This window comes from Bufo gargarizans, chromosome 5 (genome assembly GCF_014858855.1).
Source record: "Bufo gargarizans isolate SCDJY-AF-19 chromosome 5, ASM1485885v1, whole genome shotgun sequence".
NCBI lineage: Eukaryota > Metazoa > Chordata > Amphibia > Anura > Bufonidae > Bufo > Bufo gargarizans.
Genome location: NC_058084.1, coordinates 266,919,166 through 266,945,713, shown reverse-complemented (window position 1 = coordinate 266,945,713; position 26,548 = coordinate 266,919,166). Strand labels below are relative to the sequence as shown.

Genomic DNA, 26,548 nt, shown 5'->3' with positions numbered 1-26,548 from the left:
TTATGGCGCTGGGACAAGAGCTGTGGCCTCTTCATAGTATACCAAGCACAGCGCCGCTGCTCTATAGTGGCTGTGCTTCGTATTGTAGCTCATTCATTTGAGCTGCAGAGAGGTGGCAGCGCTGAGCGAGGTGGCCCCTTCCAACGGCTGATTGGCAGGAGTCAGAACCCCCCCCCACTGATCAGATATTAATGATCTATCCTGAATCCTTTTTAATGTTAATTCAGGGTGAGCATCCTGTACATGTATTTAACCCTCTGTATTCTGGATGTATTCAGCTTTACTTACTGCTGTAGCGTCTGGGTGTTATTTCCGGTATAACCACATGACCATCTGAATGAGGCTTTACTATATAAATATATGATAATGATAGTTATAGACGGTACCCCACATCCAGGAAGCTGAGATGGAAGGAGTTGTATGCAGGGTCGCCTCACTGTATGGCTGTCTCTCTGTAATTGGGGGGTGGGGGATATTGGTAATGAGCGAGAGAACAGATTCATTGCTGATGAGTAGACGGCACAGGACCATTCACACAGCAATGCAAAATGAAGACCATGCAAACAGCTCCTGTATCTCAGCTTCCTAGACCCCTGTTAGTGAGGACTGGAGATGGCAGGTTTTGATTGGTGTTATGCTTTGGGACTAGTATAGGTCACAGCGGTGCTAGAGATGGGAATGTAGTACTCACCATAACCTGCTGTTTACAATGTGCGCAGGAATCCTTGCATCTGTAATAAACGTGTAAACTGTTGACACCAGCACTTCACGTGTAATGTCTCCTTTCACCGCACTTCTATTCCACACACCCCCCCCCCCCCCCCCCCCCCCCCCTTTCCTTTGCAGGTCAAGGACATCCATCTGTGAAAATAAGAGTTTTATTCACACCTGGTGTAGATTCACTTCATGGACAGATCTATAGCAAAATCTGTGTCTTGCAGGTGGATTTCGATGCGGATTTAACCCTTTACATTAGGAAGGGTAAAATCCATGGCACATTCACATGTAAGATGTGTGGAATCTGGGGTGTACAATGGCATAATATTAATTTTCCCTTTCATCCTCCATGACGGCATACCATGAGAGATGACCCGCCTCCAACCAGGTAGGGACAGGAAGTATAAGTTTGACTCTCCTCCGGCTCCTCCTCAGTGTCTTCCTGTCCCTCCAGGTAGGAGATGGGTTTTCTCTTATGGTCGCCGACCATGAAGAAAGAAGTAGAAGAAGATGCCATGTGAGGAGGCAGCAGGGTCCGGTCCCCATTGGGGAAGCCGGGCTCTGGAAGACCTGTCTCTTACCTGCTGCTGGTGCGGGCAGACAGGTCCATGTGGGGCCGGACACTCAGGGAGTCCCTCCGGTCGGTGTGATACTCCACACTGCGATCCGGCATGGCCGGCGCTCACAGTGTCGTCACCGGAAGTGGACGCGCGTCATGCGTTCCACAGCTCACTTCCGGATTGGGGCCTGAGAGCACTTCCGGGCGGTGGAGCGCATGCCGGCGGCAGCGGGAAAATTCAAAAAACGCACAGGATTATGGCGGAAGTCGTCCTCTGATCTGAGGTCTGGAGGTAAAAACTATTTAAAGAGGGGGAACAGTGACTTTTGATTCCCTAAAAAAGATGCTGGAGAAATCAGGGCTGCTATGTCAGATACCTCATTAATTCCTTCCTGCTCCAAACAAGCGCAGGGACCAGCGACAAAAGCATCTGATTCAGAATTTGAGGAGGATTCAGAGTCAGGTGAACTCGGGTCTGAAGATTCTGGTTCAGATTCCGAATTTAAAAACTATCTTTTTTCATCGGAAGATACCAGAGAATTAATTAAGGCAGTTAGAGCCACTATGGATCTTTCTGATGAAAAAAATCTGTAGATCAGTCCATGACGAGATGTTCAGTGGTTTTGAACAGAGATCTAACCGAGGTTTTCCGGTGCATAAAAACATGCACGATCTGATTAAAAGAGAATGGAGGTCCCCGGATAGGAAACTATTCATTCCTAGGACAATAAGGCGACGTCTCCCCTTTTCTAGCGAAGACGAAGCCTTGTTAACCACCTGCCCTAAGATAGATGTTTCTCTGTCTAAATTAGTGAAGGGTCCTAACGCCTTACCATTTGAAGACATGGGGTCATTAAGGGACCCCATGGATAAAAAGACAGATCAGACTCTTAAAAAAACATGGGAAGCTTGTGCTGCCCTGTTCAAACCAAACCTAGCGGCAACCTCAGTATCCAGATCATTAAAAAAATGGCTCACACAGTTAGAATCCCTATTGAAAGGCGGTAGTACATACGGTGATCTTAAAGATTCCTTTCCGCTCCTAATCAAAGCGGTGGATTTCCTATCTGATGCCACTGCGGAATCTGTCAGGATAGCTGCTAAGGCATCTGGGTTAGCGGTCGTGGCAAGAAGGTCCCTCTGGTTAAAATCCTGGTCAGGTGAGGTCAGTTCAAAGTTAAAATTATGTACCTTACCTTTTCATGGTAATCTATTGTTTGGGGAGGATTTAGAGTCCATCCTAGAAAAGGCTTCCGATTCTAAGAAGACTTTTCCCAGAGATTCCGGGAAGAGGAAATTTCCCTTTCGGAGAGTTAAAAAAGGGACCCCCTTTCAAGCAAAGAAAACTAACAGGGACTCAGGCTGGTCAAGGGGAAGAAACCAGAAGAGTAGAGGATACCTGTTTTCTTCAAAGAATACGGAACCGTCAAAGCAATGACGCCAGTGCTCAGGTAGGAGGGAGACTAAGTTGTTTTTTAGACTACTGGGAAAAAATTACAACAAACCCTTGGGTCTTAAATACGATCTCGGAAGGCTACAAAATAGTTTTCCGTCTTCCTCCTCCCTCAAATATTTTCAGGGTAACTCCTATTCAAAAGACAACTGTTCTCCAAACAAATCTGGAGGAAGGGATTCGGAAGCTTCTGGCTCAAAGGGCCATAATTCCGGTTCCCTATTCCCAAAAAGGTCAGGGATATTATTCAACCGTTTTTCTAGTAAAAAAACCAGAGGGGAAATTTCGGTTAATAATAAACCTAAAAAACTTAAACAGATTCATACAGTACAACAAATTCAAAATGGAGACAATAAGATCAACCGTGAATCTGCTGAAAAAGGGGGACTTTTTAGCCTCCCTAGACTTAAGAGACGCATACTACCACATTCCGGTATGCAAACAGTCCCAAAAGTTCCTGCGGATAGCGGTTTATTTGGGGAAAGTTCTGTTCCATTTTCAATTCCAGGTATTACCTTTTGGGATAACATCGGCCCCCAGGGTCTTCACAAAGGTGATGCTGGAACTAGTGGCCCACCTGAGAAGGAGGAATATCTTGATTATTCCGTATTTAGACGACCTACTGATAGTAGGCGAGTCAAAACAGTCACTAGAGAACAATCTCTTTGTGACCTGCCAGACGCTGTATCTGGCGGGATGGCTAATAAATTGGGAAAAATCAAAGCCAATCCCGTCCCAGGAAATAGTTTTCCTGGGTCTCTCCCTGGACACCACTCGTCAAAAAACGTCTCTTACAGAACAAAAAGTCTCTGGAGTGGTAGAAAAGGTCTCACGGTTTCAGAGTCATCCATCCTGTTCGATACGAGAAGCCATGAGACTACAAGGGACCCTGACTTCTTGCATCCCTGCAGTAAAGTGGGCTCAGTTCCACTCTCGAATTCTACAGCAGTGGACGCTGGCCTGCTGGGACAGAAGCCAGAGCTCTCTGGAACAGACAGTTCTGGTTCCTGTTTCGGTGAATCAGAGTCTTCAGTGGTGGAAGCAAGTAAGCCACCTACGCCAGGGAATTCCGTGGAATACGGAGGAGCAGGTTTTCATCACTACAGATGCAAGTCCTTGGGGGTGGGGAGCGCATTACTCTCATCACTATTTCCAGGGGGCCTGGGTAAACCACCAGAAAACTTGGTCCTCAAACCAAAAAGAATTGATGGCAGTTTGGGAGGCCATAAAAGTGGCGAGTCAAGACATAGAGGGAAAGGATGTCCAAATAAGATCAGACAACACCACAGTGGTAGCGTATTTAAACCATCAAGGCGGAACAAGAAGCCTATGTCTGAGTCAAATAACAGAAAAGATTTTTTCCTGGGCAGAAGGAAATATAAGATCCCTTTCAGCGGTCCATTTAAAAGGAAGCTTAAATGTGAAAGCAGACTTCCTAAGCAGGGTCAAGATATATCAAACAGAGTGGAGTCTGAAGGAAGAAGTTTTTCTCCAAATAACCCAAAAGTGGGGAGTTCCCCAAATAGACCTCTTTGCTTCAGCCACAAATGCAAAAGTAGACCGTTTCTTCTCCCTCAATCCAAGAGACAAAAGCGAAGGCATAGATGCCTTTTCAATAAAATGGAGGTTCCATCTAGCTTATGCCTTCCCCCCCCTACAACTAATGTCTCGGGTGATAAAGAAGATAAGGCAAGACAAAGCCCATGTTATTTTGATAGCTCCCTTATGGCCCAAAAAATCATGGTTTCCTCTTTTGAAGGTCATGTCAATCCAAAGTCCATGGATCCTTCCTTGGGATCAGGATTTGTTGTCGCAGGGTCCCCTTCTCCATCCCGAGGTGGAAAAGCTACATTTGGCAGCTTGGAACCTGAAAGGTTGATCTTAAAAGCTAAAGGCTTGACAGATCCCGTCATCAATACTATGTCGGCCAGTAGAAAGGAGACAACCTCTAAGATCTATAATAAGGTTTGGAGAACCTTTAATACATGGTGTGTAAAAGAAAAAGTATCCCCTGAAAATTTTTCGGTCCTTTCAATTCTAGGTTTCTTACAGTCTGGGCTGGAGAAAGGTCTTCGTCCCAATACTTTGAGGGTTCACGTATCAGCCCTTAGTGCAGTTTTTGATGAAAAAATTGCAAATCATTCTTGGGTTGTCAGATTCCTTAAAGGGGCAGATAGACTGAGACCTTCATTGAAAGCTATGACTCCACCATGGGATCTTAATTTAGTTCTATCAGGTTTAACAGAAAGCCCCTTTGAACCTTTATCATCTGTCTCTATAAAATATATAACACTTAAAACCCTGTTCTTAGTAGCAATTACATCAGCCCGCAGGGTTAGTGAAATCCAGGCCCTGAAAATTAATGAACCTTTCTGTGTTATCTCTGCAGATAGAATTACGTTTAAGTTAGACAACTCCTTCCTTCCCAAAGTTGTGTCTAATTTTCACAGGCAAGAAGAGATATTGGTTCCCTCGTTTTGCGACGACCCGAAAACAGAAGGGGAGGAGAGGTTTCATAAATTGGACGTGCGGAGAGCAGTGCTTATATATTTAGAGGCCACGAAGGTTTTCAGAAAGACGGATTCCTTGTTTGTTCAGTTTCTTGGCTTAAACAAAGGGCAGAGAGCGACAAAAAATACCATTTCAAGATGGATTAAGACGGCGATCTCAGATTCGTATAAAGCGCTAGGGAAATCACCTCCTGAAGCCTTTACAGCTCATTCTACGAGATCGGTTTCGGCCTCTTGGGCAGAGAGGGCAGACGCTTCTTTAGAGCAAATTTGTAGGGCAGCCACCTGGTCTAGCCCTAATACTTTTATTAAACATTATAGAATCAATGTTAAGGCAGGTCAGGATCTAGCCTTTGGGAGGAAAGTCCTTCAAGCTATAATCCCCCCCTAAAATTGTTAATATGTTATATCTCATGGTATGCCGTCATGGAGGATGAAAGGGAAAAACCAAATTACGTACCGGTAATTCCCTTTTCATGAATCCTCCATGACGGCATAGGGGTTTCCCACCCGAAAAAAAAAAAAAAAAAAAAAGGGATATATGTAAATATAGACGTTCATAAGATTATGATAGGCCTACACATAGGTGATGGTGTGCAAAAAAAAAAAAAAGATTCGAAAGAACACTCTCTAGGCTGTCGATCCAGAAAGACACTGAGGAGGAGCCGGAGGAGAGTCAAACTTATACTTCCTGTCCCTACCTGGTTGGAGGCGGGTCATCTCTCATGGTATGCCGTCATGGAGGATTCATGAAAAGGGAATTACCGGTACGTAATTTGGTTTTCATCCCTCCTATGTGAATTGAAGATGGGACTTAAAGGGAACCTGTCACCTAGATTTTGTGTATAGAGTTGAGGACATGGGTTGCTAGATGGCCGCTAGCACATCCGCAATACCCAGTCCCCATAGCTCTGTGTGCTTTTATTGTGTAAAAAAACCGATTTGATACATATGCAAATTAACCTGAGATGAGTCCTGTCCCTGACTCATCTCACACACAGGACTCATCTCAGGGTAATTTGCATATGGTTCAAATCGTTTTTTTTTTTTTACACAATAAAAGCACACAGAGCTATGGGGACTGGGTATTGCGGATGTCCTAGCGGCCATCTAGCAACCCATGTCCTCAGCTCTATACCCAAAATCCCGGTGACAGGTCCCCTTTAAAGGGGGTTGTGTCACCTCGGCAAATAACTTCCTCTACATAATAAATGCTAATGCAAGGTACTTACTAATATATTGTGTTTTGGCCATATTGCTTCCTTTGCTGGCTGGATTCATTTTTCCATCACATTATACACTGCTCGTTTCCATGGTTATGACCACCCAGCAGCGGTGGTTGTGCTTGCACACTATAGGAAGAAGCATCGGCCTATCTCTGTTGGCCAGGACCATGGGATCGCACATTGGCACACATGCACAGCAGCACCTGTCCTGGGCACCTCGTACCTGTGGCAGTGGTCCTAACCCCTGGAAACGAGCAGTGTATAATCAGATGGAAAAATTACTCCAGCCAGCAAAGGAGGCGATATGGACAATCACAATACATTAGTAAGTGCCTTCTATTAACTTTCTCTACATGATAAATCCTATCTGCTGAAGTGACACAACCCCTTTAAACCCTGGATAGTTTGGAGTCACAGTTGGCTGAGTAATGGACACCGGAGGGTTGTTAATGGTTGCATTCTTAGAGGCAGTTTGCAAGTGGTGACCTCAAGGGTCTGTCCTGGGTCATTTTAATATTTTGGTTGGTGACCTAGGAGAAGGTTTGCTGATGAAGTATGTAACAGGATAGATATTCCTGGAGGGGCTTGTAACATGGAAAAAAATAATTAACTTCTCTGGATAAATGGTCCAAAGAATGGAAGTGTATAACTAGAGGTACACTGGCATGCAAAAGTTTGGGCACCCCTGCTCGAAATTACTGTTACTGTGAACAGTTAAGTAAGTTGAAGAAATTATCTCCAAAAGGCAAAGTTAAAGAGGAAACGCACTTTTCAACATGTTAAGCCAGTGTTTCCCAACCAGTGTGCCTCCAGCTGTTGCAAAACTACAACTCCCAGCATGCCCGCACAGCCAAAGGCTGTCCAAGCATGCTGGGAGTTGTAGTTTTGCAACAGCTGGAGGCTCACTGGTTGGGAAACACTGTGTTAAGCAATATCAGTGTATTTGTTTTGTACAATTTTAGAGTAAAAAAGGAAAGGTGTACCTTGAAAAAGTATGGGAACCCAAGGAGATGTTAGCACTCGGATAACTTTGACAGAGGTAGCCTGATAGTCTGAAGGCTTGTTCACAATCATCACTAGGTGAAGCAAACTTCAAAGCTTTATAAATACCCAGACTCCTAACCTTGTCCCAAAGAACTGCAGCCATGGGTTCTTCTAAGCAGCTTCCTAACACTCTGAAAATAGTTGAGGCCCACAAAGCAGGAGAAAGCTAAAAAAAAAGCAATGTGTTTTTTTTGGTTACCATTTTCTCAGTTCGAAATGTAATTAAGAAATGGCAGTTAACAGGAACGGAGGAGGTCTGGAAGACCATGAAAAATGTCAGACAGCTGCTTGTAGGATGGCTAGAAAGGCAAATTGGAAACCCTTGATTGACTGTAAGAGACCTTCAGGAAGACTTGGCAGCCTCTGGAGTCGTGGTACATTGTTCTACTGTTCAGACACCTGCACAAATGTGTGTCAGAAGAAAACATCTACATCTTCACCACAAAATTCAGAGACAGAAGTTTACAAAATAACAAGTCCTGTGGACCGATCGGAGAGAAAAGGGCACAGAATTTCATGAATAGAACACCTCTCCATCCATTAACTGCTTCCCGACAGCCGCTTTCTGCTTGGAGCAGAGCGAGTGTTATAGCTGCCAGGTGGCTGCTGTTTCTTATAGCAGGCACCTGCGGCTAATGTCTGCATTCGGTGGTAAAACAAAACAGAAAATTGCTGCATCAAGAAATGGTTATGCATGGGGGGTGGATCAATTATGCTTTGGGGATGTGTGGCAGCCAATGGCATGGGGAACATTTAACAGGTAGAGGGAAGAATGGATTCAATAAAATTCCAGCAAATTCTGGAAGCAAACAACTAACTGTAAAAAAAAAAAAAAGAAGCCAACGTTGAAAAGAGGATGGCTTCTGCAAATCGATAATGATCCTAAACACACCTCAAAGGGTGCAAGCTGAAGGTTTTACCATGGCCCTCACAGGCCCCTGATCTGAAAACCTGTGAACAGACCTCAAAAGCAGTGCATTCAAGATGGCCCAGGAATCTCGCAGAACTAGAAGAATAGATGAAAATCCCTCAAACAAGAATTGAAAGTCTTGCCTGCTACAAACAGTGTTTACAAGCTCTGATACTTGTGAAAGGGGGTGGTACTAGGTACTAACCATACAGGGTGCCTAAAGTCTTTCTTCAGGCCCTTTCCTTTTTTGTTACTTTGAAAGTGTAAAAGATGAATAAAAAAAAAAAAAAGATTTTGCTTAAAATATAAAGGGAATGTGTCATCCTTAACTTTATGCCTTTTGGAGATCATTTCATCTTCAACTTTGCTTAACTGTTCACAGTAACAGTCATTTTGATCAGGGGTGCCCAACCTTTTGCATGCCACTGTATAACCAGTAGGAAGAGTTTGTGAACCCTCTGTACAGAGTGCTAGTGAGAACGTATCTGGAATACTCTGTCTAGATCTGGAGACCCCACCTACAAAAAGAGAGGAAATTGAACGGGTGCAAAAGCAGGCAACAAAAAAGGGTTTATGCTTCAGACCTTCAACCATATCAGGAGTGCTGTAAAGAATTTAAAGAGGGTTATTTTTTTGTTTTTAACGTGTCCCCTTTCATGTGGCTTACAACTATCACATTGATTATGACAATGCCCCTACCAGGCCCATGCCACACTCCCCGGTGTAATTGGGCTCCTGGCACGTCCTGAATCATGTGCCATACATTGTGCACATGATCCAGGCCTGGGTACAACCTACAATGTACATGGGTTGCACCTGTATAGTCAGGCAGACGAAAGTTAGTAGCATAAAGAAAAAAAGCCACTTGCCTATGTTCCTGCAAATAGAAGGTGTAATGTCCTGTCTGTTGTCACATGAACTAATGCAGCCATTCGATAGTCAGCTGTTAAATATGTAAGTATATCTGGGTAATACCATCTGCGGCATCTTGATAGGATATGCCATAAATGTCTTAGTTGCGGGACTTGCACCCATGAGACCCACATCTATTAAGTAAAGGGTTTGACATGGATGGCCTATCCTCAGGATAGGTCCTCAATATATGATCAGTGGGGGTCCCACTCCTGGCAACCGCAGCCTCTGCCTACTCCTGTGATGTCACATTTATCAGCCAAATGGCCTAGGTTCAGCTCTGTCTCATTCAAGTGAATAAGACAGCTGCAATACCAGGCACAGCCACTATACAATGGACGGCACTGTGCTTGGTAAGCTGTGAGGAGGACATGGCCACCTCAAACAGCTGATCGGCGGTGGTGCCTGGAGTCAGACCCCACTAATCTGATATTGATGACCTATCCCTAGGATAGGTTATCAATATCAAACACCTGAAAAAACCCTTTAAGAGCATACTCCATTTACAGCTATGGGACTACTGAAAATAGTCAAGTACATTTGCTCGGCTATTTTCATAAGCCCCATACTATACCAGCTATCCATTCACAGCAGGTCTCTGTTTTTGGGATTCATGGCTATAGTTATTTAAGTCTCTCCTAGCATGGAGTGTGTGTGCTTTGTTATATCAAGTAAGCTGCACAGACCAATTAAAAAGTTTTAGCGCTGATGCCCCCCTCCCCCCCATTTTTATACCCATGAGTATCAGTAGGATATGCCATCACTGACTGACCCAATGTCCACCATGGAGGTTGTTCTGGACTGTTCTGCACATAAGGATAACCCCCATATATCACAAGAACGGAGTAATCATTTCACATGATAGTTTATATAAAAACAGTCAATTAGTCAAATGATTAGTTAAAAAAAAAAATGTACATAAAGTTACAAACTTCCTGAATTCATGATAGACATTACAATATACTCATTGGCCATGTGATAAAATAACCAGACCCTGTTCCTGAGTATTGTGGCACTCGCAATGATGGGCGTATGAACCAAAAGCAGCTAACACACCTAATGGGTAGCTCCGATGCTCTGCGCACCAATCTGTGGGGCTGGTACCCGACACGTGGTCTATAATACCAGTCAATACTATGCAAAACTCATTTTGTGGCACTTTAATTTGGCCCGAAAACATCTGAAATCATGGAATGGCTGCTCCTTGTGATTGAAGGGTGCATTTCGTGATGGGAGGATGTGTAAAACGACTGTGGCTTTATAATGGGCACAGGCTGAGCCTCTCCGGAGTCCTGTAGTGCCCAGTGCTGTGAGATGTCGGGGTGCTGGGCTCGCCAGGCTCAGAATAGAGGTATCGTTGCATTCCAGTCCTGTCAGGGGAAGTTCCTCGCGAAGGCCTGGAGATTGTGTTGGGAGAGATTTTCTGAAGTTGCTCCAGGAGGTATTCATTAGTGCAGACTAATGACCTGCGGGGCACAGAAATGAGAGGCATAAGGGTACGGTCACATAGTGATTTTGGCCATGACAGCTCAGTGTGACTTGTATGTTTTCTGCGTAATGCGAATCGCAACAAATCCAGCAGTGTTGGGTTTATTTTTTTGCGTGTTGCAATCTCATTGGTTCCTACAGCAGCCCGGCTACACTGTGATTTTTGGTCGCGCAGCAGCCGTCACTGCCAAAATTGCCGTATAGCCGAACCCTAAAGAGTATTTTATTTGATAATTTCTAGGTCTAACTCTCCAATATGAGAACGCCAGTGTTTCTGGACCGGCAGCTGGAGAACCCATTAGTGTCTATAGTACATGTACCTCTGGCTGTTGTGTAACAGGTGAACCGTCTCCTGCAGTTTATTGGTTTTCTCCAGCTGCTGCTGTAATGATTCCACCTGAAGGCTCAGCTGCTCGTACTTCTGCCGCAGATCCTCTGAAAACAAAAAGCTTCTGTTAGATTACTGCGACTGAGGAGCTTTAAACAATCCCAGCACAGCACCGTCTTAAGAGAAAATACCTTGGGGTAAAGGACCAGGCTGCCGACCCTTCGTTACGAGCGGCCTGGTTCTCCAGTTTATACACTTTGGTCCGTAGGAAATGATTTTCCTCCATGACTTTTACCAACTTTAGTTTTATGGAATCCTAAGGGAAAGAAAACAAGTTACCGGCGGATTTGTTGTGGATTTCACCTTCAATGCAAAGAATGAAATCGGCAGCATAAATTGACACGCTCGGAGCATAAAATCCGCATGGCAATTTCCATGAGGATTTTTTATACACATAGCTAGGGGTCTGTTTCCCCTCTGCGCTGCCAGACAATCCTCATCTACAGCAGTCCGTGAGTGGAGAATTTTTTCACCAACATTTACACCTGTTTCTAGGTGTAAATGTTAGTAAATTTGCCATGGCCAATGTCCTGGCCCTTTCCTCGCGACAACGGAAAAACGTTGATGCAACAAAATATTGTGCTGGCATGCAAAAAGTCTCAAAAAGAGTTCTTGCAATTTTTATTTTTTTTATTCTAAAAACCGGTGTAGGGATGTTAGTAAATGACATTCAATGTGTAGATGAGATTTGATTAAGGCCGAATGATTATATCAGGCATGCTCAACCTGCGGCCCTCCAGCTGTTGCAAAACTACAACTCCCAGCATGCCCGAACAGCCTACAACTATCAGCCTACAGCAGGGCATTGTGGGAGTTGTAGTTTTACAACATCTGGAGGGCCACAGGTTGAGCATGCCTGATCTATATGAGTGTATTACTGTATTACTGCACGGCGTTATAGCAACCAATGACGACGTGCGCTCCTGCTGTCGGCAGGATGCCAGGCCGGGATACCACGGACCGCTCACGGCCGTGTGCATTCGGCCTAAATCTGATTTTCTGCCCACTATTCTACAGCATTTATGCCCCATGAGGATATATCCTAATGGCGGAGTCACACACCGTTGCTTATCCTGCCTAAACATTTTACTACACAATCTCAATGTGTAATGTGAATATAACTCTAGATTTTACGCTTTGCATAGCAATCACCGAAACCCATGCTGAACATCCACAATGTTCCTTCAACAGGTGGGGACTTTATGTGGATTCGAAAATGGGCAGCATGGCAAAAATCTGCTGTAACGCAATGGATTTTTTAAAACCCCATTCACTTGCATTTACTGTGGAATTTATGCGTGTGGTATTGCAGCTCAGCATCATTCACTTCAATGGAGCTGGGATGCAATACCAGATATGACCCATGGACCGGTGTGGTTTCAGGAAGCAGGCAGCCATGTTTTTAAGGAGATCTGTCATTATAGAGGAGGATAAGAAGCTGCCAGAAATGTATTAGGGTCTATCTGATTTTGCCAAGGTGTCCGCTGGGTTGCCTACAGAGCTATATATTTTTTTTCCATCAGATGTAATTGAAGTGTGGAGTCCAACAGCAGGTGACCCTGGGTGCAGGTACGTGGCCACCTGTATGTCCATGGTTGGAGCTGTGTATGTCACACACAACCTACTGTGGTCTCGCCGTCTTCATCTCGTCTGTGGCTGACTGTAGAATCCACCGTCTGTCTCGCTGACATCAGCCGTGAGAGCAGATCTTGAGCAGGTACTGGTATGAAATAAGCAGTATATGGATGTCAGCTTTTCAGACACTGAAATGCACTACAGTCCTAATACTAAATGTAGTGTTCGTACCCAGGAACCTGTGGTTCTGCAGAAGGGATCCTGAACCATTCCAGTAGCGGTCTACCAAGTCCATCAGCTGGTGCAGGACGTAATGGACACTAGGGGCCTCGCTGCTCCCGGAGCTGACCCTTGTTTTCAGCTCATTTCCGCTCAGTAGATCGTCACTCTGAAAAATTTAGTAATAGATAATTGATACCTATGAACTACCTTGTAATAATGGCCCAATATAAGACCCAAACGCTGAAAGTGCCGCCTCTGTATTGCATCATATATTATGGCAGATCTATGGACATCGGTCTTATAGCTAAACATTAGAAGAGGTTATTCAATGAAAATTATTGCTCAGCTATGCAAATATCAGGTCGAGGTAGGGGAGGGTTGTTCGACTGCTGGGATCCCCAAGTCTCCTTTCTGAATGGAGCGTTGGTGCAAATGTCGGTCCAACGTTCCATTCAGATCTATGGGGTGGATGTAGACAAGTACTCCATCAATTCCATAGAAGTGAATGGACTGGTGGACTGACAGGCGCACTCTTGCTCCATTCAGAGAGGAGACTTGGGAACCCCTCATTCTCAGGATCGTGGGGTTTCCAGCAGTCAGACCCCTGGGATCTGATGCGTATCACCTATCCGGTGGATAGACAAATAATTTTTGTGGGATAACCCCTTTTAATCCATGCAACTTTTTACTACACTTCATATTTACATTTTTGTGTTTTTAAAATCTCTGCTTGCTGTCAGTAAAATAAAAACCTGAATGAAAAATAAAGGACTTCTCACAGCTGAAAGTTTGTTACAGTGTACCCAGTCTGGACAATCTTAGTTGAATTAAGGCCCCCATATATATCAGATTATCGTTGGCTGAACTTGGAGTCATTGGCAGCTTTCTCCTCTTGAGATTAAAAACAGATACATTCTTGGCCAAACCAAGCACGTATGGAGGAGGAATTAAAGGGGCACTGAGTTTTGAGAAAACGTTTGATGTCATAGAAACATTACGTTTTGATTGGTGGGGGGGTGAGTGCCGAGACCCCCAGCGATCGCTAGAACGAGGAGAGATAAGTGCTTGCATATCTCTCTCTCCTCGCTGCAGGGGACTGAATTGAGACGGACCCATAGACTTCTATGGAGTCTGTCTCGCTTCATCTCCAGCAGGGAAGAGAGGGTGCATGATACGCACACACTTCGCTCTCCTCAATGTACAGATTGGTGGGTGTCTCAGCGCTCGGGCCCCCACAAATCAAAACTTTTGCTATGTCTCTAACATATCAAAAGTTCTCAAAACCCAGTGACCCTTTAAAATGTATGGGCAACTGTAAAGAGCATGATCGTTCACATAAATTTACACAACTTTTGCCTTAAGAGAGGTTTGCGCTGCTTGTGTATTGTGCATAACATTGCAGCAAACTCTCAGCTGTACAGGTTTTCCATTCACTGAAAACAAGCAGAGCTCTTGAAATGGAGCAATTGAAACAAAGTACATTCCAAAGATGCTGAACTTATCTTTATAGAATAACCTACAACAGGCATCCTCAAACTGCGGCCCTCAAGCTGTTGCAAAACTACAACTCCCAGCATGCCCGAACAGCCTACAGGTATCAGCCTACAGCAGGGCATTGTGGGAGTTGTAGTTTTACAACAGCTGGAGGGCCGCAGTTTGAGGATGCCTGCCCTACAACCACGGTTAGCTCAGTGCTGGGTATCTCTGCAGTACCAGGCATCCCTGTGCCCACATACCACCGGCAGGTAGATGCACACTCACACTGCTGACTGTAGGAGATAGCAGAGAGTTCAGGCTGCTGGCTCTTTTCAGTCCATTCGGTGGCACGGTCAGGCTGTCAAACTTTGTGGCAGATGGTCTATCCAGGTTCCAGGAGTTCTTGTAGTCCCTGTTAAATTCGGGGCGGCTCATACTTTTTCCTGTGGACAGATGGGTATTTGCCAATGCGAGTTTAGACGGCAGCGCGTAGGTCTTGGACACATCGGTAAAACCTTTTCTTAAGGCAGAGAGTGAATTTGAAGACGCAGGGGGGTCAGTCAGATGTGTGGTCACATAAAGATCTACAAAGGGAAAATCCAATAGATTACTAAAGGGATTCAAAGATGGTCCCTGCTGTATGGCAGGAGGCTGTACGACTTACCTGAGCTCAGTCTAAGTAGTCTATCTCTGCTTGACTCCTCCACAGACTTAAGATGATCTCTGGATTCTGTGCTCTGTCCAATGCCACTAAAGACGTTGCTGTCAACCCTCGCCCGTTCACTGCCGGTATCCTCCTTCCTTACTGGGGTGGACGTGAGGTAGGTATTTTTGAAGCTGAGCCCCGATGTAGGTGTATCTAATGTATGTTTTCCTGCGCAGGCAAGATTGTCATCAATTTCTGATCGTCGGGCCAAATCCTCTTTCTTTGGGTACAGCTCTGAAATGGTCAATTCTGCAAAAGAAACGCGGTGCCCTTCCTTGACTCGTGACGAGGGACCAGGAGAACGCAGGGATGAACGCGTGGGTGAAGGTAAGGGGCGGTATTCTGTAAATATCAGAAAAGATAAGAAATCCTGTGAAGCTGAAGGTCACTTTGATAAATGGTCATTTCCTTAGAACTAATTTGACCCCCTGGCGTATAAATACAGGGGTGCACACGGGAGTAGCGCTTTATGTGAGAAGGACTATGATAGGTAGAGATGACTCGGGTGACCGCTTTGTGCAGGTTTTATTTATGTATTAAATGACGTGATTAATGCAGCAGACACGGGTCATTTATCAGCTTCAAACCGTTAGTGACCCCAATGTTGTTAGTAACACAAGTAATTATAGTGAAGCACGAATTATACCAATACCGTCTTCAAAGTCGCTCTGCGGCGGCACGTATGACTGGTGCTCATTAGTCTGTGAATGAAGAGGAAGAAATGCATTTAAAGGCTATAGAGACCTCCGACATGGAAAACATCATTCTTACATATGTTAGAGGTTATCTTGAGTAAGAAAATAAATGTTGCACTAAGTTTCAGTCTGTACTCTTCTTTCTCTGACCCCTAACATTCGGTCTACAACCTGCTCCTAATTTCAGACTTTTCTCATGTGGATGAGTCCCTGCCAATAAGTTATGCTGTGAGGGACTCATCCACATGTCCAGGATGCTGTTGTCTTCACTAGCCCTTGATTTTTGTACTGATTTCTCCTTCTACAGCCCATGAGGCATATCCTCCCACTTGTACTGACTATCAATGATGCTAAGGAATTTGAGATACCAGAGTCTGCCGTGGGTTCTCCCACTACATACAGAACCGGTGTTATTCTCCCTCTCCTTGCAGAGTCTGCAGTGGGTTCTCTCACTACATCCAGAACCGGTGTTATACTCCCTCCCCCTGCAGAGTCTGCCGTGGGTTCTCTCAATACATATAGAGCCTGTGTTATACTCCCTCTCCTTGCAGAGTCTGCTGTGGGTTCTCTCACTACGTACACTGCCTGTGCAATTCTCTCTCCCCCTCCAGATTCTTCCATGGTTGCTCTATTCTCTCCCTACACTTGTACATAGCATATGTGACACTCCTGTCATCCCACTGCTGTTTACCTTGTGTGTGCCTTCTTCCCCATCTACAGCCTATGTCAGTTGCTCTCTTTGAATTTTCACCCCCCTATCCACACTCTGACCTGCAGTGTACAACCTCCTCCTCTTCCAACTGATATCTTTAAGGGCCCTTGCAAACGACCGTATGCCCTCAAAAGACATACGGTCCGTGAGTGGGCCATATGTCCCGGAGCGGCATTGATTGTGCGCACGGGAGCACACAGCATTATAGATGACCATGATGCTGTGCACGTAGGACTGCCCGCGGGGCTATTGTCCCACACTCATATGATCTTATGAGTGTGGGACAATAGCCCCGCTGGCAGCTGGACGTGCACAGCATCATTGAAATCTATGATGCTGTGTGCTCCCGTGCGCATGATCAATGCTGCTCCAGGACATATGGCCCGCTCACAGACCGTATGTCTCGGAGGGCATACGGTCGTGTACAAGGGCCCTAAGACTGAGACAAGGAAGGGGGAAAGCAGAGAGAGTAGACACATCCAGTTGTAGTGCGCTGTAAGATTCAGCAGGACAGTCACATAGGTGAAGGAGGTACACACACTCTACAGCAGCAAAACTGTAGGAAATTTTTTATGAAGGCCGCTTACAAAGCAGTTTAATTTTACAATTTGGTGGCAAAAATCAGTGCAAAGTCATCCGTATAAAGTGTAATATGAAATGTAGTAGGGAATCGACCGATTATCGGAGTTACCAATATTATCGGCCGATATTCATGATTTTTTAAGTTATCGGTATGGGCATCTAACCTTGCCGATAATGCATCCAGCGCGCTATCACAGAACGCTGCTGTCAGCGCGCTCATGTTCCCTCAGCAGCATAGGGGTGACTGAGTTACTCTCTCCCTCCCCGCTGTGCCGTGCTGCCAATGAGGAGGAGGGACGGGTACACTGCGACACCAATGATAATTAACGTCTAATACAAATACATATAGTGTCCAGCTATATGATGGGAAGCTGCGATCAGCGGCAGTGCCGCACCTGAGGGGTTGACTGCTGCCGCTGATCGCAGCTCCCCGTCATAGACAGGGTGCCGGCTATGCGATTCTGCGCCGACACACCCACCTCCTGTATTAAACGTTAATTATCATTGGTGGCGCAGTGCACCCTCCCCCCCAGTATTAAAATCATTGGTGGCGCAGTGCGTCCCCCCTCAGTATTAAAGTCATTGGTGGCAGTGGCCACAGGGTCCCCTCCCCTCCTCCTCATTGGTGGCGGTGGCAGCTTCTGATCAGAGCCCCAGCAGTGTAATCCTGGGGCTCCGATCGGTTACCATGGCAGCCAGGACGCTACTGAAGCCCTGGCTGACATGGCAATCTCCCTGCTGCTGTGTGTACTATGCACAGGGCAGCAGGGAGAGTGTGAGGTCGTATTCACCCCGATAGAGCTCTATTAAGGTGATTAGGACAAAGGATTAAAAGATCCCAGGTCGCGTAATTGTTATGCTTTTCTCACAGTGTATCCTGTCCGGGTATTCCCGGTTATTGGTTTATATGCCATGTAAAACCTCAATAAAAACTATTTAAACGAAAAGATCCCAGGTTCTAGCCCCTAAGGGGGAAAATGGTTATTAAATAAATAAAAAAACACCTAAATATTAAGTATAAATCACCCCCTTTCACAATTTTACATAAAAAATATATAAACAATAAATAAACATATCACATATTGCCACGTCTGAAAAATCCAAACTATTAAAATATAAAATAAATCTCCTATGTGGTGAACGTTGTAACTGAAAATGCACAGGATATCGGTATAAGTTATCGGCTCTAAAAAAAAAAAAAAAAAAAAAAAAAAAAAAAAAAAAAATATATCAATATCGGTCGATCCCTAAAATGTAGCAATATAAGTGTTTTCTGCTTGTCTTATGAAATTAGTAGGAAAGCTTCCTCCCCACAAAAAACGCTCCAGTCCTGTCCATTGGTTGTGTCTGGTATTGCAGTTCATCTCCATTCAAGTAATTTCCACAACTTTTTTTTTTTTTCTTAGTTTACTATAATATTTTATCTTCATGCTGTGTGACCAAGGCCTAAAGGTGGCTTTAGACAAGCAGATAATCGTTATGAGTCCAAAGCAAGCGATGGAAGATGAACAATTATTGTTTCATGTAAATGCTTCTAACGATTTAGCGATCTGACCAAAAACGCTCGCTCAAGGCCTGTGAAACAGTTAGTACAATTATCGTTAAAGATGAGCGAATTTCCGGTTATGAAATTTGTTTGCGATTAGTTTACTGGGAAAGCTGAATTGCGTTATGGATTCCGTTACCACGGACCATAATGCAATTCTTTAAATGAATACATAACGGAATGCCTTTAGAGGCATTCCGTTATTAATTCCGTCATAATAGAAGTCTATGGGTGGCAAAACAGAGCCGTCCCGTTTCAGTTATGCAGGAGAGGACCTCCCTGCATAAACTTCTATTATGACGGAATGAATAACCTTTAGAGGCATTCCGTTATGCATTCCATCAAAGAATTGCATTATGGTCCGTGGTAACGGAATCCATAACACTATTTACGTTTTACCAGTAAACGAAGCGTGAACGAATTTCAAAATATGAAATTCACTCATCTCTAATTATCGTTAACAAAATACATGATAATCGGTTATTTTAAATGCTAGTTGTCTGTTACAACGTTGGTCGTTTAGTCACTGGTGCCTGTGATCGCTTAAGCGATTTCTGCTTGTCTAAATCCACCAGCACCAGTATGTAGATACTTGCACCTACCTTATATTTAGATGGGGAGATCTTCATGTAGTCTGTACGGTCATTCTCACGTCCATTTACCTTGCCGAATTCTAGAATGAAATTTACCAGTATATGGTATATAGCTTTAGTACTTATGTATTTCTTTACTTTTTAATTCAATTTTCAAGGTTTTATGTCACCCATAGGTTTCTTGTATCAAGATGGATAAAAAACACTACCCCCTAGTGGTCATATGGTAAATTACCTTAATCGGCTGTATGGCTTACTATAAACTTTATGTGCCATTTAGTGCATTAACAAATTCCTCCTCATTCAGCTACCTCGCACAGACACATGTAACTGGTAGAGAAGCTTCCGCAGCAGACAGAGCCATGTCTTCTGTCTCTTTGGGAGGGCAAAATGCTTGTTCCTGATCACTGCACCGTGTAATTGTGCTGCCGATCACCGGACAAACAAGCGAACACTCGTTTGTCAGGTGATCAAATTTTTCATGTGCACCAGAAATAGTTGTTTGCAGCACGTCGCACTGTGTAAACGGACATGCTGCAGACAATATGGAAACTGAATGATCGTAGCAACAGTCTTTCACCCCCAAATCAGTGTGCATTATGCGGTGTAAATATGAGCACCCATTGACTTAATATTTTATAAAAGCAGCCGTAGGCATCAGTATCAAGCATGGAGTCTCGGTTGCAGAGCTCCTATTGATTACAATAGGGCAGAGAGACATCCTGTTTAAAGGTGTTGTCCCATTACAAAGACTTATGTGTCTGATCGGTGGGGGGGCCCAATTGCTGGGACCCCCACGATCACAAGAATGGAGACCCTTTACCCTGTGAAGCTGCAAACTGGGCATGTATGTAGCTGCTCCATTTATTTCTATGGGGGTTCTGGAAATAGCCAAGCACTATCCTATACGGAATACCCTTTTAACTCTAGGGAACTAAACGAGAGATACTTTATTCAAATGGGGGGAAATGAGGTCCCTGGTCTCACGTTTGGCAGGGGCCTCAGCAGTTGGACTCCTGCTGAACAGACACTTGTCTGCTATCTTGTGGATAGGTAGGGGTAAGCCTTGGTATTGGGACAACCCCTTTAAGGGGCTATTCATACAAGTGCATTCAGGACATGTTAAATCAGTCTGGATTACTTGCCAGTAATATAAGTGGATAGTACGCCCTGAATACACCCCTTATACAAATACCAAGGACACAATACAAATTTTGTAGCTGTGGCTACATCGGCAAATATTCTACAAAATTCTGCTTTAGGAGAAATGTTAGTTTAATGTGATACATCCTTGAAATATTTTACCTGCGTTGCTCATGTCAAAATCCAGGTGAGTTTTGGCTGATGTCTTCTGGGTGTAAGAGCTCCCTGTGCTGAAAGACACAAGACATGTACGGTATAAATGAATGGAAGGTCGGTCCCCTCAGAAAATGTAGTCTATAGACTTCCATCATTCTATATAAAGTGGAATAGGATGATACAGAAGCAGATACAATGAGCTCCGTGTTAGGACTGGGGGGGGGGGGGGCACACCAGTATTAGGCTGTTCCAGCATAAGCGCTCGCTGTCAGCCAGACAAGAACCACTACATGCAGCGGTATTTATGCCGGAAAAGTGGCCGGATCCCATTATAGTCAATGGGGATCCGGCTTACCCCCTCCTACCCTTCTGATCTGACATTACTTGGGCTGCATGGGCAGTATGCCAGTATCAGGGGTGGACTGGAAAGAGAAGCTAAAAAAAGAGGCCCCATGTTGACAATACAGATAGGCAGGGACAACAGAAGTAGTCGGGACAGCAATGCCATAGTGCAGCACTAAATATTAATCCCTCCACTGCAGCATTTAACTATATTACCGTCCTTAGGACGACGATACCGGTCACTTCAGGAGGGCACCTGCAGCCACCGGCCAGGCGCATGATGCCCCTAGCATTAATAACTACGGAGAGTTTCAAATTGTTAGGTATCCAGCTGGCAGCCCCCTGGGCATCGGGCTACTGGGAAATTTCCCTGTGGGGTCTATGGCCAGTATTTTCTCCTGTTAGCATGCACTTCAGGTCTTCCACCACTGTTCTAAAACTTGCACGCACCCAAAAAAGTGGAGAATGGGCTTGATAAATATGATGTCCATACATTGGTACAGTATATGGCGACAGTTTAGGCTCTTGGCTTTCGTGTGTCCATGCCAGATTTCTGTCCTCTCAACAGAAACATCAGACATGCATTTAACAGATACCATCTGTCACCCATAGGTACCCACGTTCAATGGCTGCCTCTGTATAGCATATAGCAATAGGCTGCGCTACTCCATACAGTAAAAAGAACAGTGTTCCTGGTGGGAACGACCCCAACGTGGCCAAAAGAACTGAATAGAGGCCTATGGGTCCATTTAACACATGTGACGCTAGCGTTCCTAGTGCAGACGCTGAACATACACCTCTAACACAGTGTGAACAGACCCTTATGTATAGATCTCTGGACACTACGTAGAATCAGATACAAAGTACAGACAATATATCTAGGTATTGCGATACATATCTCAATGACTATCGGCAGTAGGACCGTGCACTTACCTGCTGATATCCACCTCCGGCATCTCCTTAGTTTTATAGTCTTTTAGCTGGAAATTAAACTTTGCGTTTCTCCTTTCAGTCTCCCGCACCGGCCGTTCGTCTGCAAACAATGACATATCTGCTCAGAAGGGTCTGATTCTCCGACATGCAGCTTTTCACCTTTCCCCCCTCCCCCCCAGATCTGGAGGAGCCGAGGATGCGAGGCTGGAGGGCTTGGTATGAATGGGCCCGGCTGACAGTTGCATAAGGTTTGCAGAGGCTCCAGGTGAAGCCATGGCAACTCCCTGCGCAGGGCACAACAGAAACCTGGGCAGGGGCAGGTCCCTCACGCCCACTCCTTTATTCATTATTAACCCCATCACTGCCCTGCTCCTTCATCAAATCAACATACGCTTCATAGCAGAGTGCATCCATTGAAATCTCAGCGTTATCCGGTAGCCTGAAACATACGGCTCTCCAGCTGATGTAAAGCATGCTGGGAGTTGTAGTTTTACAGCCAGTTGGCGTAGTGGCGTATAGAGAGGCGGCTGTACCAGAATGCTACATTTTCAGTCCAATGTACAGAGCGCTTACTGAAGATAACAAATGTTCTGCAACTTTCTAATAGACTTTGGGGGTCATTTATTAAGACCGGAGGTTTAGACGAGGTGCCGGCCTCTACATAACTTCGGCGTATCCACCGCCTGCCTAAATCTATGCCATCTCCTTTGCTGGCGTAGATTTAGATAATTTTCTACGCCTAAAAATGGCGTCGAAAATATTAAATGAGACGGGCCTGCCCGTCCCCCTTCATTGTTCACATCTCGCCCCTTTTTTTAGACCTGGTGTGAGCCGGTAAAAGTCGCAGATTGAGACGCAAATAACCTTTGTGCCGCAATCTGCCACAGATATAAGCAAAAAAGTGGCGTATATCTGTTATTAAATAACCCCCTTTGTGTATCACATCCTCATTAATGTCAACAGTTCTGCTTGCAGTCAGGGAATAGAGACATTCTTGTTTACATCCGGAAGCTGAAAACCTATGCAAACCTAATACGTTTCACAGCTGAGGGTTTGATTTTGCACATGACCGTAGCCCGTTTTGTGGTCCACAAGCTGCGGATCCGCAAAACACGGATACTGGCTGTGTGCCTTCCGCATTTTGTGGAACGGAAGGTCTGGGCCATAACAGAACAGTCCTATCCTTGTCCGTAATAGGACATATTCTATATTCTTGCAGATGCCACAGAACGGACATATGGATATGGACAGCTTATGGTGTGCTGTACGCATCTTTTGCAGCCCCACATCACACCCATAAAAATTCGGATGCGGACAAAAAACATGGTCGTGTGCATGAGCCCTTCATTGTAACCAGTCGATACAATCCTCTGTGTGTAAAACGAAATAGATTTGGCTGCATGCATTGTAGAAAGCGATTGGGTCGGGGGAGAGGTTTGTGCTGCCGACTGGTTTAGGCAAGGGCTACATGACGAAATTTGTCGCGGTAATACGACACCATAGACTATTATAAAGATTGTGTGACAATTTTTATAATAATTGTCTATGGTGTCGCACTGCGACATGCTGCGACTGCGACACTACTCGCAAAAAACCCATCCAAATGGATTTTTCTGAGACTGTCGTGTCCCAGACGCAGCATGTCGCAGTGCGACACCATAGACTATCATCATAAAAATTATCGTACAACATTGGTGCGACAAATGTTGCAGTGTAGTTGCGACTTATTGTCCGTGTAACCCTAGCCTTAAAGCAGGGATCAACACCTACAGCCCTCCAGCTGTTCTAAAACTACAACTCCCAGTATCCTCCTTTCACTTACATGCGATTTACAAGAACAGCTGAGCGTTGTGTGCATGCTAGGAGTTGTAGTTTCACAGCAGCTGGAGTGCTGGAGGTTGCTAATTGCTGGTTTAGAGGATTGGGCAGAGCGGAAACAATTGTAACGAATTGTCAACTGATGAGTAGTATATTTTTAAGCCCGTTCACTGACAGGAAGCAGGTGTACATAAGAGTCCGCGTTTCATTTGTCCAGCACTCACCTAGAGTCTTCAGGGTGCCGATGGCATGGATGACAATGAGGCGGTAATCGGCGTCCTGTCTAGTGACCGGATTGAGGCGCAGATCCAGGGTCTTGAGAAGGGACAGTGGTCTGAGGCGCACTATCTCCTCCAGGGCTTCAATGTCATTATAGTAAAGGTTCAGGGAGTGCAGAGCGTGCAGATATTCAATGCCCTGCAAGGGGGAAAGGTTATCAGTCCAATTCCCCCACATCATCCATTTAATAGGCGGCACCATACATCACTGATGCCGCTTATCTTCATGGATACAAAAGGATCAGACTGGACCTTTCCAGTTCATGATCATCCTGACATTCATTTGCTTGGTAAAATGTGTTTGTTATAAGTGTCTGCCTAAGGCCTGTATTACACAAATACAGCCCTAAAGGTGCATTTACACCAACAGATTATCTGACCAATCATTGGTCAGGTGGCTGTTTACACACACAGATCTTTTGTTATACATACCAACTATTGTCTGATTGGACAGAAATTGGTCAGATAATCTGCTGGTGTAAATGCACCCTAAGACCTAGTTCACACTTGCAGTTTTTTTAACCAAAGTCAGAGGTGGATGCAGCAGCGAGAAGTATGTCTTTCCTTTATATTTCCCATTCGCTTTGAATCCATTTCTACCTTTGCCTCAAAAAGCAACATCAGAACCTGCCTGTGTGATTTCAGCCTTAGAGCCGCCCCTTACCTGTAGGCTGATGATTAGATTTCTGGACAGATCCAGGGATCGAAGACTTTTAAAGTTCTTAAAGGCGTCGCCCAAGGAGATGATTTTTTCTCTGTACGTCCCCTGGAGGTTGAGTGACTCGACCGTATCTTAAAAGTGGGAGAAAAGAATCACTGGAGTTAGTATCTCATCTAGAATCCATACAAATGTATCAGCAGGAAGAATAAGAAGCACAGTGACACCACTCCAGAAGAGACCACCTCATCCAGACCCCCTCCCCTCGTCCTGTCCGCCCATCGAGAGCACCCCCCTCGTCCTGTCCGCCCATCGAGAGCACCCCCCTCGTCCTGTCCGCCCATCGAGAGCACCCCCCTCGTCCTGTCCGCCCATCGAGAGCACCCCCCTCGTCCTGTCCGCCCATCGAGAGCACCCTTTATTCTGTCCACCTCTGATTAAAAACCACTCCTTCATTGAGAGCACACCTCATCCAGAACATCCCCTTATATTCATCTAAACCACCTCATCATCCAGTTCACCGTCTTGTGTTTCAGTTTCTTCCCAAAGTCAAGATCTCTGCTTGCGGCCAGTAACTGGAAACCTTACTGTTTACATCCATTGGCTGACCTAATCCTTAAACGTTACACTTGTGTCCAGTGCAATCTTCTGGGAGCTAAACCCATCCACAGCAGAAATCTCTTAAAATGTATCGGCGCAGGTGACATTAACTTAGCGGATTGTCTAGACTGGATACAGCAGTAGCAAAGGTTTGGGAAGTAATATTAGGTCAGAACATGTTTTCCGCCTCTGGATGTAAACCAGAATGTATCCATTCACTGACAGCAAGCAGTAATCATTGAGCTAGTTAGGAACTGAAACCCAAAGTCTGCTAGGACGCTGCAGCACTTTCCTTATACACAATAGTTACGTGTTAGGCTAGCGCTGGCGGCACACATCACATGACCATAGAGGGCAGAGGGGTGGCGCTGCCAGTATGGCAACTGATGATTGCAAATGGGGTCATAGGGCAAACCTGTAAGTTAGGCTACTGTCACACAGTCTTCTGGTAGGCTGTTCCGGCATAGGGTGCCGCAAATCGGGACGGACAAAAAACAATTTCTGTCCGGCTGATTCTCACCATATTTACCAGGTCGTAGTACCGTATTTACCAGGTCGTAGTACCGTATTTACCAGGTCGTAGTACCGTATTTACCAGGTCGTAGTACCGTATTTACCAGGTCGTAGTACCGTATTTACCAGGTTGATTGGTCTAATGGGGAGAAAATGAGATCCAGCCTCAGAGACGGAAGTGCGGAGTATACCGGATTATTAGATGTGGATAATGTTTTATAGCGTATGGGTTATGTGTATGTATGTATATAATGTATTGGGTATACTGTATGTATATAATGTATTGTATGGAGTATATTGTATAGCTTATGCATAATAGAGAGTATGGATATCTAATGTATAGATTATGGATATGTAATGTATGTTTTATAATGTATGGATTATATTGTATAAATGATGGATATACTGTATGGATTATATGATGAATATACTGTATGGGTTATTATTTATGGATGTACAGATTGTGTATTATATTGTATGGATATTAGGTATGATGGATATATAATGTATGGATTATATTGTACAATACAATGTATGGATACATCATATGGCTGATGAGACGTCCCCAGGCTCTCCATTATCACACCTTCACTCTGCGCACCCATTACCTGCCTCGCCCGCCTGCAGGCCGGCTCTCCCGTACACCCAACTCTCTCTCAGATGAACCCTCTTCACCGCCATCCCATTCAATGGGTGCAGCCTCGTCAACAGTACCCTAGCAACGGCGGCAAACATGGTTCGCGGGAAAGGTTCCGGGGGAGAGCGGGATTTGACCCCCAGCAACACAGGGCAG

At 44.9% G+C, this 26,548-nt stretch overlaps 1 protein-coding gene across 1 annotated transcript; it reads right to left on the bottom strand.

Annotated features, from left to right (window-relative positions):
• Window positions 1–10,271: 10,271 nt before the first annotated feature.
• LOC122939131 (leucine-rich repeat-containing protein 36-like) lies at window positions 10,272–26,476 on the bottom strand. Its single transcript, XM_044295125.1, has 14 exons — window positions 26,364–26,476; window positions 24,649–24,776; window positions 23,931–24,123; window positions 21,889–21,988; window positions 20,620–20,687; window positions 19,324–19,394; window positions 15,833–15,887; window positions 15,145–15,528; window positions 14,766–15,064; window positions 13,014–13,170; window positions 12,833–12,927; window positions 11,366–11,463; window positions 11,140–11,268; window positions 10,272–10,797 (listed from the first exon to the last, which is right to left on the bottom strand). Exons 1-14 carry the CDS (start codon window positions 26,434–26,436, stop codon window positions 10,590–10,592), a joined length of 2,058 nt encoding a protein of 685 aa, XP_044151060.1. The 5' UTR covers window positions 26,437–26,476; the 3' UTR covers window positions 10,272–10,589.
• Window positions 26,477–26,548: the final 72 nt, after the last annotated feature.

Excerpts from the sequence above, each read along its gene's own strand:
- LOC122939131 (XM_044295125.1), bottom strand. The coding sequence starts at position 26,436 with ATGGCGGTGAAGAGGGTTCATCTGAGAGAGAGTTGGGTGTACGGGAGA. Across the intron at positions 15,065-15,144 it reads ACTACTTAGACTGAGCTCAG|ATCTTTATGTGACCACACAT; the intron begins GTAAGTCGTACA and ends TTCCCTTTGTAG. Across the intron at positions 11,464-12,832 it reads ATGAAGACGGCGAGACCACA|GATTCCATAAAACTAAAGTT; the intron begins GTAGGTTGTGTG and ends TCTTTCCCTTAG.